Below are 14,492 nucleotides of genomic sequence, written 5' to 3' on the forward strand. Positions count from 1 at the left end.
ATAGGACTTACCAAGAATTGATTTACAAAGAGTTTTAATGATACCTAGCCATGTAATTTACTCAAATATAAAACAGTGAAAACTAAAAATCAAATAAATACAAAACACAAAAGTACAAATTTTTGTTTGGAAATTGAATTTTAAATTCTAACAAAATTGAATATGAAAATAAATATTTAAAGTTTTGGTTAAAATATATTCGCTAGACTTGAAATATTTATGTATATGGTATGTATGTATGACTATACATTACTAAACAGAATGATATTTTCAAAATACTTATTTAAATTAATTTTAAGCTATTGTAGTGGCGTAACAAGAATTTTTACTTTTTTTTTTTTGAAGAGGGGAGGCTGATAATGTTTTCACCATGTACTAAAATAATGTGGACTGGTATATGATTATAAGAGTATAATTGTTTCCACTTTTCCAGTCCAAATAATTGCCTATTTTGTGTTAGGACATTCCGTTGAAGGGAAAATTGAATGATCACAGTGTCATTAGTAACTTGTCTTATCCTAGTGCCTAATTCTTATAGTTCTATACTTATTATATTTTATATGTTACCTATCTATGCTTTTATATTATATAAACGTTTATATATTTATACGAAATGCAAATCCCTATGACAAATAATTTAACTATAGTTATTCACTGCCAGGTTTATGGTGGTCAATCAATTTCCTCTTCCACATAAAATCCGTACGATAACCGAACCAGACCAGAAACACATCATTATAAAATTAATACATTCATAGCTCCACTGCTTAGAATTTAGAGCTAATATATAATATTATTCAATTTTCTATGTGAAATTTTAATTATTCTTATGTTTATTAATTAAAATAATTTATCATTAAAGTATATTTATTAATTTACATGATTTTATAATAAATATATGTATACAACTTTATAAACTACATTATTATAAAATATAGATAGTACTTAATAAATTATACGCATGATGGGTGGATAGGCTTACTGGGAAGCTGGGAATTTCTCGTTGACACCTTTTTTAAAATTTTATCAATAGGCCTATCTGTCCATGATTATACGTCATATGTGTTTGTGTGTGTGTGTGTGTGTGTGTGTGTGTATGTTGGGTATTGTGGTAAAAATTCTCTTAAAAAATCTTTTGTACACTAGTTACTCGTCTGTTTGCTTGGTTTAAATATAATCTATTAAAATATAGAAATCTTACATAAAAAACATTTAAATCATTGTTATGTGCAATAAATAAATAAGTAGTAACTATTCAATAAATTATTATAATATTTAGGTATCGTAACTAAAACAAATCGAGAAGTATATAAACACAATAGTCAATAAGTATTAATTAATACTAGGTAGAAGGTACATTAGCAAATTAAGTTTTGTAAGGTTTCTGATTAATATATGACTAGTAAAATTATTATTAATCTTAAAAGTTGTTATTCGTTATGTTTAATATCTATCATAAATATTCTCCTACTATACTATTACAAATACATTAAGGTTTATTAATAAAAATATGAAAATTATACATGCTAAGCATACTAGCTAACATGAAATTATTTATAAATAGTGTACCTATATGGCTATACATGTGACTATACTTTTGGAACTAACATGAAATGGTATTAAAAAAAAAAAACTAAATTCTTATAAAAATAAAAATCGTGGTCAAAGACATAAATTAAAATAATGATGGTAGTGATAATACAGTTTTAAGTTTAATATAATTGTTGATAAAATAAAATAAAATATTACAAATAGTTATAACTATTTTATTTTAATTAAACTTTAAAATCATGTAATTGATTATTAGTTGATGTTTTTCTACAATTAGTGGACATTTCAACTGAATCTTTATTTTTGGCATTGGAACTAGTTCTAGAGATAGTGCTATTGGTGGTTCTAGTAGATGCGGTAAATGCCTTAAATAGTTGAAAACGCGGACAAAGTTTTTTGTTTAATAAATTTAAAACACGTTTTTTGCATACAAAAATTAAAAAAATCAACACTCCTTGCAATGAGTTCCCGATATCTGTGACATACCATACTAATTCTGAGCCATCTGAACCTGATGCCCATGATATAATTTCCGCTAACCAATTGACACCCATGACGATGAATAGTTTCAAATACAGCATGAATCTGAAATACAATATATTTCTAATTTCAAACATTATTTGTTCAATTAATTTAATGACCTCAAATTATTTGTGTATCAAATTTATTAAGCAAATATCATAATTTCTATTGCTATTGCAAAACGTGAGTATGTAACTACCAACTATTAGTTACACTGTGTAACTTACACAAATTTGTCTGTACAATTTTCAGTATTTACCTTTGTTTTTCATGGTCTACATTCTTTTGGCTTTCAGATCCACTGAGTACTCTAGCGTCATTCATGTGTTTCACAATCATAATTGCCGTGTGTATAAACATCAAAAGATTACTAAATAATAGAATACCAATAGGACCATAAAAATACAACAGTGTGGCTGAATATGCTAAAATATAAATAATTAAATAATTAAATAATTAAATAACAAAATGTCTGGGTAAATGTTTTTTTTAATACAATTTTAATTCTGTATAATTTTAATATTTTATAATTCAATAAAGGGAATAACTTATTTCAATTTTATTTTAACCTGTGTTTGAAGTGCGGGCGAATTTTTTTATGCTACATGTATTTCTGTGTATTTTTTTCTATATGAGTAAATGCAAATATGTTCTATTTAGACTTAAATAAATCGTAGGAACCCAGCGTATGTTAATAGAATTTGGGGTTGGTTATGAATTAATTAAATATGAGTTCGAAAATGATAAAAAATTTAAAGACAAAAATACTTCATTGGTCCATTTTGAGTACTACTCATCAGTCATCACAGTCATCATAATATAAACTTGAACCAGTTTTCTTTTTAGCGTTAGCCATAATTTATGTACCTAAGTATTTTATAGCCTTATAGGCATACTATTGTATTAGCCAATAAATATTGCAATAACTAGACTATTAATAATGTATCATGTTTCCCATCGTCTATTATTTTGGACAGCGGACTGACAAACAAACCACCTTTTAAAAACATACATTTTGATAGTTGATTCTATAGACACAACATTAAATATAGATTTAAATAGATACTTTGATCGCTGCAGGCGTCTATCAATTATTTGTTAAAACCATTTTTGTGACAATAACTATTTGGGTAATAATCCTACTTAAAAACCAAATTCTCAAAAAAGAAGTATTTTGTCTATAGGATTTCGTCTTTATTTTGACAATATCAATAATGTAAAAAAATATTAATATTATGACTTCAACTATATTCTTATGTAAATAATTACAGCTTGATTTAAATATAAATAACTTTCATAAAAAGTACTCACATTTAAACCAGCAACTCTTAATTCCGAATTCTGGACGAATTGTATCAAACGGTAAGTATTCTTCCATGGCAAATGTAAATATTGAAATAAAAGAAGTACAGCCCCATGCATATATGGAATAAATTATAAACTTTTTCGCTTCATGTTCTTGTATATTTCCTCTTAGTGGTCTAAATCCGCTAAAAAAATAAATAATATAAATAAATCAAATTATTTAAGTGTTTTACTTGTTTATTTTATTATTTTTAAAAATGTAACTTTTTGTTGTCAATTTATTAATTGTCTATACTTCATTAATAATTATATTTAGTATTAAAAAATTATTATTTTTCAAGTTCAGAAAAATGATCAAAAACTGATCAAATTTTCGAAAAAAAATTTGTTTAAACAATAAATGTTGTTTTTATTTATCAAAAAATGTAAAGCTTTTATATATTTATAAAATATATATATATATAAATGCTTTTATTTTACGTTTTATTCATAAACAATTTAAATTTCAGTGTTCTCTCTATATTCAAATTAACATTTTTAAGACATCTTATAATAGATATATATATATATAAATTAAAATTTTAAAAAGATGTCGGCGCACAGTTTGTTTTTTCTGTTTAATCCATGCGTAACAACTAATTTAATTAGTTATGTTAAATAGAACCAACTCTGTATATGTTTATTTTTTTAAAGTAAGTTAAGGTTTCTTTTAATCGAGAAAATAAAGCATAGGAGTGGATGGGATAGGACAGTTATTTACAGGGGAATATCCACGAAGAAGTGTATAGCTTCATTTACAATTTTATTTGCTAATTCATTACCAGGAATCTCGACGTGAGAAGGGACCTACGTGAAATTAATTGTTTTAGTGATTGTTGATAACAGCTCTTGAATGTGCTGCACTAGTTCATCTTTTGATTAGGGATTTGTGTTTGATTTTATAACACACAGAGAGCCACTATAGGATAGTGAAGGAGTCTAAAAATAGCACCGAGAATAGTATAAGTTTCCGCTATTTAGATATTAGTACTGGGTGGAAGTGAAAATTCGTGATTATCTTGTACTATGATAATAGGAAAGCGTACTCTATTGAAGTTTATGGATGTGACAATGTAAATAGATTGAAGTATTGTTGAAACATTATTATTTCCAAAAAGAAGTTGTGGATATAATTGTGCTGTCAATGTAGTATTTGCAGTGAATGGTTAGTTGTATATTGAGTTTGATGACCATGGCCAAGGAGGAGAAGAACGTTGTATTTTGTTCAATGTTTGTGTGCGGAAGTCAACGTTTTCACTGATAGGTAATTTTAAAATTTTCAAAGATAATGCGCTTGTTGACTGTTGTTATAAGAGAGTTGTCAGGAAACTGGTTGTGTATAGTATCTTTTTGGGTTTATGGTCGGGTAGGATGTAAATTACATTTATTTACATCATGTAATATATTAAATAAATTACTATAACAAATTTTATATTTGTATAGAATCTAGCTACAGGTAATGAATAATATAAATTAACCACTTGTCCACTTACATATAAATCATATTATAAAATAAAAACATTTTAATATATGGAAATAATTATAAATAATGCATATCAAATCAAAAATATGTTAACTGTTATTAGTTAAATTAAATATTTTGAGGAAAGAGGAAATTATACTAAATCGGCTAGAATAAGACACACATTCATCGCGCACAACCATCTCATGAGTCATGACAAAAAAAGAGCCACCCATATGCGAAACGTGAGGAGTGGACGATACATAGTCAAACATTTAATCATTACCGAGTGTCAAAAATACGAAGACACAAGAAAAAACATCATATTTCACAACAGATCGGAGAAGCACTAGGACCAGACACACAATCAATAACCATCAACATTATACAATTTATAAAATAAATACAATTATATAACTTAATTTAATCCACGCAATATCACAGTGAAACCACAAAAATTAATTTTAAATAAATGTCAAACTAAAGACCCGAGCAGCTGATGTTTTATGTAAAAATCAATAAAAAATAATTGGGAAAATAATAATATTATTGTAGACTGCATACTATAATATTGTAATTTGTACAATTTGTACAATTTGCATTATTATATTACTTAAAAACGGTTAACTAAGTATATGCTAAAATATATAAAAAACTATAAGAACCATTTCAAAAATAAAAAGAGCATTTTTTCCCATTTCCAATAAACTAGAGATAATTGTTATCTTATGATAATTGTACGAATAATAAATTAATTGTAAATTATATATTAGTATCTATATTCAAATTGTATAAAAGGTAATTATTACAATATTAACACTAATATATAGGTAAAGACGTAAATCTAAAAACTGTACTCAAGTGGTAGTATACATCGTGATTTCCACTTCCAAGGTTCTATAATTTTGGCCACTTGCCAACATTATATTATGATTAAAATAAGAAATAATGTGTGTTCCTATAGTTACATAATTTATTATTTACGATCAAGAAAGTAAACATTTTTAATAAATAATAAAAATATTGAATTTTAATTAAAGTTCTATGTTTAACATAATTATAGACTTAATAGACAATAATATGAGTTAATTTAAAGTAAGTATCTAACTGAGATATTTAACTGGCCTAGGATCTCCCCCTCCTCGCATAAACTTCCATTTATGATTTATTTTTATTAATGCATTATTTAGATTGGATAATTTAAAACACGTAACTATCTATCATGCCGTATATACAATAATATAATTTTAGATTCTAAACGAAGTGATGAATGTATTGATTTTACAATGATGTGTTTTTTTTTTTTTGTTTTTTTTTGTGTCTGTGTACAGCATAATAACTATTCGAAATAATGCTTCAATTTCAAACTTTGGGGGTGGTTTCCGATGTAAAAGTGAATATCCTTGGTGCATTATAGAGGTTAAAAGTAACCATTTTCCAACAGTTTTCAAAAAAATCGAGAAAAACAAAAAAAAAAAAATGACAGAAAAACGGTAATTTTTAGGCAAAACCAGTTTACGACCAAATCGATATTTTTATATGGTTGTAATTCAAAAACTAATCACTGTAAATAATTGAAATTTTCACCAAATGTTAATGCTAGTGATATCTAAATACAGTTTAATTTTAAAAAATGTTCGACTTTTTTTGAGTTATTTATAGACCACTGAAATTTTCAATTTTTTTGAAGTGTCGGTAAAAAAATGTTGGACGACCAAAAAAACTTGAAAATTTAATACAAGGTTCCTTATAAGTTGTTATTATTGTAGCTAAAAAAAATTAAAAATCGTTAGTCACAATTTTTTTTTATAAGCGTTTATAGTTCAATTTTACGAAATATGTCGAAAACGCGAAAATTTGCAAGTAATTTTGAAGTTGAAAAATCATAAAATTGTTTGTGTTTATAACTAAGAATTAAAAATACAACAATATGTTTTCCATAAGTTTTCCTTCAAATAGCTATAGATAAAACTCGAAGCTTCATTATAGGAAAAATGTTAAGTGCGTTTGAATTTTAAATTTTTTCGAAATAGCGTAACGCTAACGATTCATCCTCAAACGATTTTAAATATTATTATATCATAATAACCCTAATATAACCTAACCTTTTAATGAATTTATAAACTTTTTTTTCTATTTTAGAAGCAGTGCGGTTCAATAAAAAAAATTCAGCTATTCCCATTACAGAAGTAGAAAAACCATTAAAAAATTGGAAGACTGCACAGCGAGAAAATCTTTAAAAAAATTATAATAATAAACATGTTAGTTAACAACATAAATAAATGTATTGATTCATTATAATTTAATGATATTTTTTTTAGCTTGATTAAATCTCCTACTAAATTCCAGGCACGTATCTGGGACCTCATATTGGAGGGGACGATTTTCTTTTAAAAATGGTCTAAACCCTCCATAATACATTTTTACGTATTATGCGTTCCGGTGTATTAAAAAAATTTAAACTAATAATACATTATACATATTTTATTAAACAACTATCATTTAAATGAAAAATAATCACAATAACATAATATTATATAAATAATATTTAATTACATATTTTACATCTTTCATTTTCTACAAATGCGGTTTAGCATATAACCGACTAATTCGTAAATGTATTAATGTATGATACCTGATTTATTTACATAACTAATATTTATCCTATAACATCTAAATAACTTAAATACGAAGAGAAGCTTGTTTCGCCGTATAGTCTGAAATATTTTAGACCGACTATACCAGTATAATAGCTGTACCTACCGGCTACCACTCATTATACAATATATATATATTTTTTTAGTAACAAAAAATTTACTCTTGGCAACATAGGTCATTGGGTTTCTATGCATTATTTTATTTACCTGAAAGTCCACCATAAGTCGAAACACATAACATTAAGCCAGAAAAAACTTGCCAAAAAAGAGAATTGAATAGTATACGCTGAAACAAAGAAAAATCACAAAATGTCATTGATATTATTTACAAATTAGTGATATCACCAAGCAGCTCATCACATTTTTTTTTTTAGTAATGAATTTGTTTAAATTCTGATTCTTGGAATTTTAAATAATAGGGATTTGTTTTACTACTATTAAGACGTATTGTAGTAATATAAACTTCTATTTTTTTTTAAATAGATCCCTCTCCTAGTACCTTTTCTTTATAAATGGCTTTACAAAAATATTAAATATGTAGTATTGGATTCGATACTTATATAACTTATATTCATTAAAAATTGATAGATTAATATATTACTAAAATGTTCTATATTCACATCACTTTATATTTCTAATTTTGGTTTTCATACGTCGATTTTCAGAAAAATTATCAGCTAAATAATTTGCAGTGGTAAACAACTTAGCTTGAAAAATCATCAGTTATTGCCTACTGGTATCAAATACCCCTCGTAAATCTTAAATTTAATTTTAATACATAATTTTGGTTAAATAATATATTTTTAATTAGAGTCATTATGATTTTTATTATATTTTGTTTTTTGTATTTTCATCGTTCGGGAGTAATTTATTTAGACTTAAAATCAAATACCAAAATGTCATACATAAATGCTTATGAAAATTTTTACTACACATTTATGAAAATAATTTTTGTTATTATGGATATAATGAATGCATATTTTAATAAATTCAATAACTATAAATGTTTATGCTTTAGTAATTTTATAGGTAATAACTGTATTTTTGAAAAAAATATCACATATTTGAAACTAAAATTGATTATTATCATTTTTTACAAGTTAAAAATCTATTGATTACCTATATAATATATTATATTCGTTAAAATAAAATAAACAATTTATGTGAATTTTTAAAATAAACTGAAAATCATCTAATTGTTGTTAAACGGTTAGTTATTATGTATGCTGTGTATAAGACCTTGGAGTACATGGAGCTTTAAAGTATTGTTTTCACACTAAAATAACTATAATAGCCTTAACATTTTCACGCCTTAATATTTAAATTCCTGGAAAGTTACTATCATCTGTCTGATTGGTATTAACAAATTCATTTTCGAACTTAATTTTTTTCAAAAATATATTTTTCATCAAGATAATGAGTTTAATTAAAGTGTTATTGATTGATAACCAATGCTTATATTTAATGTATGTAAACTGTAAAATGTACCGAATAAAATATATAACTGTGTGTCTGTGTATAGTAGCATAATTTATATTTACATAATTAAAACTGATAATATAGAACTATTAGTAGTATACAAGTTATTAAATTAATTTTGTGTACATTATTTCATAGGTATTTATTGTCATTTAATGAATTTTTAAGGATTAAAATTTAATTAGCTGGTATTTTTACATATGTTTTTAAATATATTTTTGTATAATATAAGAACCCACATATTATTTAAATAAATCGAATTTTTATGATGCTTTTATTATATAGGTATATACGCTTGAGTATAGTTCATTGTTCATAGCGTTATTGTACATACATTTTATAATAATTAAAATATTAAAATCAGTCACTCAAGTTTTTACTTCAACAAATATATACAAAGAGCTAGCGAATTTCATATAACTAATAATATATTTTTTATAAGTGGAATTTTCTACCATAAAAAGCCATCCAGTTCAACGTAGGTAGGTACATATTTATATGATTGTATGAATATTATTTTATCACCATGACACCATGTAACAGTTATTATTACTTATTTGCGTGCTACTATTATATTGTATAATATTATTATAGTTAGGTATGTATTTACTGGATTTAGGAGGGTTATGTTATTAGATAATAATGATGTATATTGTGTTCGCAGATAGCAGTTTAATCAGTTTATGTTGCTTAAAATAATTTTAATGAATAAATTAATGAACATAGGTGGATACATATTTAATGGATATACTTATTATGGTTAAAAATTCAAAATGTTTACATTGATATGAAAATATGTTGGTATACATATATAATTTTTATTTCGTAAAAAGTGTGTCATAGACCATAAATTATAAGTATAATAAAAAATTGACTTACCCAAAAAAACGCACCATTCTTGAATAACACTATTGGTAATGAATTGAACAGTTATTAGACTGGTGTAGGCCACCAATAAAGTTGCTACGTGGCACATTAAAGACTTTCCATGTAAATTCCGTAATTCTCTAATGAGAGCATAAACGAGGAACGTTGAAAACAAAAATGGTAGTGATAGAAACATTCCGATCGTATAAAACATATTTCCGCCTAGTTGTTCGTTTTCCATTTGTTCCGGAGAACAAACAACTGGTAATACTTGATAATTGTGCGAGGCAAATGCCTCCAAACAAAATTGACCCGGTGGCGCAATAATAGCTTCAGATTCATTCAGTAACCACCCCATTTTGGTTATACGGAAATTATCATTTTTGTTCAATGATGGAAGCAACTGGTATTTGCTAGCACACGTCAGTTTTCCATAGACTAGATGAAACAGGCCCGTCTCATATGTATCAACCGTCCCGTTTTCATTTACAAATTTTGGAACCTACAATATAAACTAAATTAATTTTTAAATATAGAAATTATATAGCTTCTTAAATTTAATTTGAAAATTTGTATACACGTAAAAAAAACATCTTTGCAGAACCAATTGTGTCATACTCACCTCAAAAGGTTATATTCAACCGAAAATAGTGGCAATAATTGAAAAATGAAGGGTTGGATGTGCGTGCATGACATATTGACATGTCTGCAGGAGTGCCGCAGAAGGAAAAATGACTAAAAATAACTTATTTGTACCTGAAACTAGATGCTAGCTATAGAAATAAAACCCTTTTATTGTAATGATCATGGAATCGTGGCCGTATACATCTGGAATCTGGACCTGAGTTAGATACAACATATGAGTAGTCAGTAGTCCAAGTATAGAGAACTAGGAAGATACAATAAATGATAATATACCTAGAGAAGTAGAGAACAATGGCAAGACGTGGCATTAAAATAGGCGTTAGGTATACCTAGATGTTTTTATATTATTGTTATGTTTTACATACATTATTATTATTATACTTTATATTATAATATTATAAGCACCTAGGTATATTCTTTAGTTTTTGCCTACATTATTGTATAATATACTATATGTATATTACACATAGATTATAAAATGTCAAGATATGGTAAATATAATGTTAAATGATATCTTTATCACATATCAACTAAAAACATTAATACATTATACATTTTTAAACATTTAACAAAATTAATTTTTTGGACCTTTTGAAGGTGATAGCTAATAATAAATTGTTTTTATTTTCTATTATGTTTAGATTATCAAAAATCTATTTTGTAGTGAGCAATAATTTATACTTGTAATTTTAAATAAATTAAATATTTAGTTTGATGAATATATTAATCAATGTTTAAGTTTTGAATAAGATTACGTAATGTTCAATTAATCGTGAAAAAAAAATGTTGTGAATGAATATAAAGATATTTAATTACTATAATTAGGTACGCAAACAATTTAGTAAAACTAATTTTACACATGGATTAGTTGATCTTTATGATTCATTTAAATTTTCTATATTATTAAATATTATTCATCGGTTCAGCACGTCCATTCTCTATTTTAACAACGTTAAACTATCTAGCTATTTCTCATAAATAATTTAAAAATCCATATTTGTTAATCTCATGCAACACATTTTGCTTATCACCCATATATAGCTAGTCGTAACTATTAAAAAAACTAAATTTGCATATATATTGTTACTTCAGAGTTCAGACTATACTTATAAATTATGAGTTATGACTATTGTGTATAATTATATAATTATGTTTCATGTTTATGCCAAAGGTAGGTATAAATGTATCATAAACAAAACTATGGTACACAATTAAATGTTTATTAATTCTACGCATTGAAGAATTATACACACTATTGGGGCGATGATCCTCCAAAATGTGTTTACTATTATAATGCACATACAATCAAGATATCTTTGATGAAAAAGTAATTCGAAAACTATTCTGACCAAAATTTATGTTTTGATAAACCTTGTCTTTTTATTAGTGATAACTGATAATCATTATTCATGTGTATTAATACATGTAGATATTGCGTCGCGGAAGCAATGCGAGAGCAGTTCCCGCGGCGTCGTCGGTTCAAACAGAAAAAAAAAAAAAAAAAGATATATAATATAATGTTTGCACCTAATTAAGGTATTTCAGTATTTGTTTTTATTATGTTTTCTAGAAAATACAAATAAACCAAGGACAAAATGATACGCAATTATTGAGTATTTAGTTTTAATATTAATTCGTTGTTCATAGTCTCTAAAACTGGATTTGATATGAAATTGTTATGCAATATATTTTTTAATCAGCTATATCAATTGACAATTAGTAGGCATTTGGATACATTTCTGAGCTAAAACGATGTTGTTTATTATAAATATCAGCGTGTTGACGCGTAAAATATTATCAAGATAGATATTATGAAAAAAAGGAAAAACACATATTAAATATTAATGTGGGACAATGTCGTTACAAACCTTCCATACAGACATACGTCATACAGTACACAGTACAATATAGCCCGTTATAGGTCAGTGGTTAAAATTTTTTAGAAATTGTACAGTGCATTTACACTATAATATACTTGTAAACACATAACTTTAAGATTTCGCAAATTAAATAATGTTAAGTAGGTATTCGTTATATAAACCGTTGGACTTTAATATATATATACATATAATATATATGTGGTTTCACACCTACGTAAAATCTTCAACAAAAATGTCAAAAGAGATTAGGTATTACGCATAGTTATGACGATTTGTTATTATTCCTATTATCGCTAATGGTTTGCACGAAAATGCGATAACTAATATCTCCACAACATATTGGTTTCAAAATATGGTTTAATCCAATTTTTATCGAACAGACGAAATGCAACAATTTTGACCGCAGACCGGCCGGATTATAATATATATTTATAAAATTAGTCTCAATGAACATGACGTATTGTACGTATCGTTATTTTGTTGGAGATTCCCACATTTACAAAACGAATGGATTTTCGTGATATTTTAGTTGGTGCCGATGGTGGGCTACATCACGTTAATAATAATATACATTATAATCAAATTATATAAATATTGGATGAAATATGACTGGAAAAACACGCAAATAATCGAATGAGCAAAACGTAGAATGCCGAGACAAAACTGGTTTTGTTTATATTCGAACGGTGGCGAAGGGGAAGGGCAGTCTAATATCATCAATAATTAATACTTCTATATATTTTAATATTATTATGTTTAAATATGTTACAAAAAAATAATATCCACAGACATCGACAGCGCTGCGCTAGAGCAGTATTGTTGTTCTCTTACAACAAAACCGGACTAATAACGGGTTTTCCCGCTTGTTCGATAGCCATTCGACTTTCTGTTGGAACTTCCTAAACGGCTACACTACTTCGCCGAGGATCATTCGATCGTTTGAACTTATTCGGAAGTAATGAATTTCGGTTTTGAAAATTTAAGTCACGTACAAATAGAACGTTCTAAATATTATATTTTTATAGCAATCCGTTGGTTTAGCAAGAGATGTGCACTCTTTAGTAGACGGACAGTGCTAGTGTCGGCTAGTTGGAGAGTTGGATCATTCAGTAGGTATTTCAGTTTTGGTTCAGAACCCATCTCAATTCGTTCGACAAAATATCTAACGGGACTAACCATTTTATATTTACACACCGATACCGAAGATACATACGCTGTTATACATATAGAGCCATCTTTAATATTAGCACCGGGATCAACAAACATATGAAATTGTAAACTATGGAATCATGAATCGTGTTTAGTGTAAACTCGCTGCGTTCACTGTTTAGCCGTTTAGGATATTATACGGATGGGACAACAACAGATGTTTTACGGAAAATATTATTTACTATATAAATAACTCGAGCGTAAAAAACAACACGAACAAGACAACAACAACCAACAAATTTTCGGATGGCAAAATAATTAGAAATCTCATTCGGTTGTCTCACATAACAATATTATTAAGGCCTTAACCGGTTACCGTGCCCCTACCTTGAACTGGTCGAGCGATCCGTTGAATGGCGAACATCTCGATTCCACGTACACCGAGTTTGGCACGCAGCACTTGCGGATGCACGCTCCAGTTTCGCACGTGCACAGGACGTAACCGCCTCCCGGGACCGGACGGTACGCTGCCTGGGGATACGCTTGTTCCGGTTTCCCGGCCCACAGTACGTCGTTCACCTGATAGGCATTTTCGGGCGCCGGTCTGGAAACGTTCATCGGACACTGTTCGTCGGCAAAGTCCGCGGCCGGCACCAGCAGTAGCAGCATCGGCAGCCACGCCAGCGGACGGCCCGATCGGCCCATCTCGTGCGTTTCGAATGTTTCGATGTGACGGGACGATTATGGTAATATTACACGAAGCAGTCGTCGTCGGTAAACGAAAACGAACATAAATATTACGACGAAACAGTATAAACTTTGGCCGCGCACACTTCGTGTCGATCGGTCGTGACGCGCGAGATGCGACTGTTTGGTGCGCCTGTTGAGTGTTCGCTAGTTCGGTCGTTCGGTGTGCGGACTGCGAGCCGCGCCGAG

The 14,492-nt window shown here is 27.6% G+C and overlaps 1 protein-coding gene across 2 annotated transcripts; it reads right to left on the reverse strand.

The window, feature by feature from the left end:
* Positions 1 to 849: 849 nt before the first annotated feature.
* On the reverse strand, positions 850 to 14,492 carry LOC107163322 (G protein-coupled receptor Mth2-like). Of its 2 annotated transcripts, none has more exons than XM_089227828.1 (6): positions 13,944 to 14,492; positions 9,895 to 10,384; positions 7,744 to 7,822; positions 3,385 to 3,563; positions 2,333 to 2,498; positions 850 to 2,154 (listed from the first exon to the last, which is right to left on the reverse strand). In XM_089227828.1, the coding sequence occupies exons 1-6, from the start codon at positions 14,259 to 14,261 to the stop codon at positions 1,776 to 1,778; spliced, it is 1,611 nt and encodes a 536-aa protein (XP_089083954.1). In that variant the 5' UTR covers positions 14,262 to 14,492; the 3' UTR covers positions 850 to 1,775. The 2 variants fall into 2 exon arrangements, with proteins under 2 accessions (XP_089083954.1, XP_015366176.2); XM_015510690.2 differs by having other exon boundaries at positions 850 to 2,136; positions 13,944 to 14,486.

This window comes from Diuraphis noxia, unplaced genomic scaffold (assembly GCF_037042655.1).
Source record: "Diuraphis noxia isolate RWA-SAM2 unplaced genomic scaffold, SU_Dnox_SAM2 contig0004, whole genome shotgun sequence".
Taxonomy (NCBI): domain Eukaryota; kingdom Metazoa; phylum Arthropoda; class Insecta; order Hemiptera; family Aphididae; genus Diuraphis; species Diuraphis noxia.